The sequence below is a fragment of the Myotis davidii genome, unplaced genomic scaffold (genome assembly GCF_000327345.1).
Source record: "Myotis davidii unplaced genomic scaffold, ASM32734v1 scaffold1527, whole genome shotgun sequence".
Classification (NCBI taxonomy): domain Eukaryota; kingdom Metazoa; phylum Chordata; class Mammalia; order Chiroptera; family Vespertilionidae; genus Myotis; species Myotis davidii.
The window spans coordinates 668,994-671,940 of record NW_006298269.1 but is presented as its reverse complement, the minus strand read 5'-3'; the positions used below and the strand labels follow the sequence as shown (position 1 = coordinate 671,940).

At 40.8% G+C, this 2,947-nt stretch overlaps 2 protein-coding genes across 6 annotated transcripts in view; one reads left to right on the top strand and one right to left on the bottom strand.

Annotated features, from left to right (window-relative positions):
* Positions 1-2,947, bottom strand: part of NBR1 (neighbor of BRCA1 gene 1) — a gene marked incomplete at its 5' end in the record, with an annotated part of 18,733 nt that overhangs the window by 12,768 nt on the left and 3,018 nt on the right. The window contains 3 exons of the mRNA XM_015570584.1: positions 1-45; positions 487-564; positions 1,380-1,574. Coding sequence (XP_015426070.1) covers positions 1-45; positions 487-564; positions 1,380-1,574 — 318 coding nt within the window. The remainder of the gene's footprint in view (positions 46-486; positions 565-1,379; positions 1,575-2,947) is intronic.
* BRCA1 (breast cancer 1) overlaps positions 876-2,947 on the top strand; it is a 72,532-nt gene continuing 70,460 nt past the window's right edge. For all 5 annotated transcript variants that reach the window (XR_001515585.1, XM_015570568.1, XM_015570572.1 and 2 more), the window contains exon 1: positions 876-887. The gene's annotated coding sequence lies outside the window, so the exon portion shown is untranslated. The remainder of the gene's footprint in view (positions 888-2,947) is intronic.

The window sequence follows — 2,947 nt, the reverse complement described above, 5'->3', positions numbered from 1 at the left end:
GTGTTCCAGTTTCTCAACAGTTTCTTTAACCACTTGTTCTCTGAACTATAACACAGAGCAGAAGATGGGGGAAAAAACCCATCAGTTCTGATATTGGGAAAAGGCATGAAGATATTAAATAGACCTCACCATCTCTAGTATAATATAAGAACATAATAAACAGCTAATATCTACTGAACAAATGAACAGAAACACAGCAAAAGGTCTATTCTCCTACAGCTAAAATAGGTCCAAAAAAACCCACAAAACTTTCAATTAGTAAATCTCCAACTTCTTTCTGAAGCATAGAGATTTGTTCCTTTCCATTAGAACGAAATGCCCTCTTTTTCTGTTACATCACTGCAAAAGCTGAGAGCTTTCTTTATTGGAACTGATCTAGTTCGGAAATTATTAGCTACCAGAGGCAGCAGCCATCTGCGTTCAGCTTTCTATTCCTCCCACATTCCACACACTGCTGCTAAAACCCTAGTCCCAGAGAACACTCACTGTCTCCAGGTAGCTTGTGAACCAGTCTGGGGGCCTGTCTTGAGGCTGGTCTGCGTCAGATGGAGCAAGCGGAAACTGCTGCAAGAAAACATAATCCAAGATCTTGGAGGTTACTTTTTATTTCTATTTAAAGTAAATTTCCTGAAATGTATTATTTTGTCAAACAAAATATGTGGGTAAAAAAAAAAGAGAGACAGTATGAAGAAGTATAAAAGGAAAACGAAGTCTGTGTCATCCCATTTGCCCCCCGCCCAGAAGTACTGTTACCAGTTTTAAAGTCAGACCGACATGGTCACCATAAGTCCCACTCTTTCTGAAAAAGCTCAAATCTTACACCAGAGAATGAAACAGGTTAGAGAAACTGTAGAGAGAGGTACACTCCCTTCATACCTGTGGTGCAGGTTCCTCTGGGGTCTTCATGTCTGATCCCAAGACTCTCATCAGTGAAGAATAATGTGCAAGTGGCTTTTTCCCTGTCCTCGAAACTGGCGGTTTTTCTGCTAGAATGAAAGGTCCCAGGTTCGATTCCGGTCAAGGGCATGTACCTGGGTTGCGGGCACATCCCCAGTGGGGGATGTGCTGGAGGCAGCTAATCGATGTCTCTCTCTCATCGATGTTTCTGACTCTCTCTCTCTCTCTCTCTCCCTTCCTCTCTGTAAAAAATCAATGGTGGGTAAAAAAAAAAAAAAAAAGAGACAGTATGAAGAAGTGTAAAAGGAAAACGAAGTCTGTGTCACCCTATTTGCCCCCCGCCCAGAAGTACTGTTACCAGTTTTAACAAGTCAGACCGACATGGTCACCATAAGTCCCACTCTTTCTGAAAAGCTCAAATCTTACACCAGAGAATGAAACAGGTTAGAGAAACTGTAGAGAGAGGTACACTCCCTTCATACCTGTGGTGCAGGTTCCTCTGGGGTCTTCATGTCTGATCCCAAGACTCTCATCAGTGAAGAATAATGTGCAAGTGGCTTTTTCCCTGTCCTCGAAACTGGCGGTTTTTCTGCTAGAACTGGGGGTGGAGCTTCATCAACGACACGGCAGCCTTCATGGACTTGCATCTGAAGTTGGTTTCCCTGCTTAACTGCCATCTGAGAGCACAGGTTTGAAATAAAAACATTGTGTGATTCTCCTCTCCCAAAGGAAAATTCAAAGACACTCAAACAGAAGAGGTGTGGTGAGTTATGTTGGAAAATGTTTGTTTAATGAAGTCAAATGACATACATGTCAGCCTGCTGTTTCTTTGTCAAGAATGTTAACTAGGAATGGTTTTGTTTTTAAAAACACAGAAGTAGGTTTTCAGTGCAGCACTTTATTAGCTGTTTTCATTAACTGGGTTACTATTTTCTGTGTAATTGGTTTTTATGTAAGTCTTCATTTATGGATTTTCATCTCAACTTTTCAAAAAGTCAATCCCAGACTACCAGAACCCGAGAGAAACTTAAAGTTATGCCCCACAGGTATTTATTTCCCCACTAAGAATAGTACTTTGGAAAGCATGTTTATGTGGTCGCCTCTTTTTGAAGACCATCTTCTTAAAAATCCTATTTTGAAAACTACTTCAAAGAGCATGTGAGGTTCCAGGAAGGTACTCCAATGTCCCAGAGATTAAGAAGTCAAGTCCATGGGGTTTTAACTTCTCCCACTTGTCACTCAGTGACAAGCTATGGATTTTACACATAAAACTTTTCAAGATTTCATTTTAATAAATCATTTCATGGTCAATAAGTTTGAAAGATATTATTTAAATCAGAGATCAGCAAACTTTTTAAAGGGCCACATAATAAGTATTTTAGGTTTACAGACCAACTTACTGTCTCAACTACTCAAATCTGTTATAGCACAAAAGCAGCCACAGACAATAGTGAATGGACATGGCTGTGTTCCAGCAAAACATCATAAAAACATATAGCCAGCCCACTAGGTACAGTTTGCCAACTCCTATTTTAGACCATAAATCAACAAGCTTTTAAGTAGAATGTGTGGTAGAGCCTGTACATAAAATTACTCAAGGAAACATGTCTAAATATAAACATGGAATCTTAATTAAGTATTAAATAGTATTATCATATACTAGAGGCCCAGTGCACGAAATTGGTGCACAGGTAGGGTCCCTAGGCCTGGCCGGCGATCAGGGCTGATCTGTGGGGCAACTGGCAGGGTGATGGGGGGGAGCCCACTGGCACCCACCTTGGCTGGCCTGGGGGCAGCTCCTGCGTTGAGTGTCTGCCCCCTGGTGGTCAGTGCATGTCATAGCGAACCATCATTCTGCCGTTTGGTCAATTTGCATATTAGGCTTTTATTACATAGGATATATATATACACACATATACACACATATGTATACAGTCTTGGCTTATATAAACTCTAGACTACTGAGATCCAAGATTCCTGACTAACTAGGTAAACTAATAGTGACTGCGGGAAATGTATTAGTTTGTAAGAGCTAAGAAGACTTTTCTAG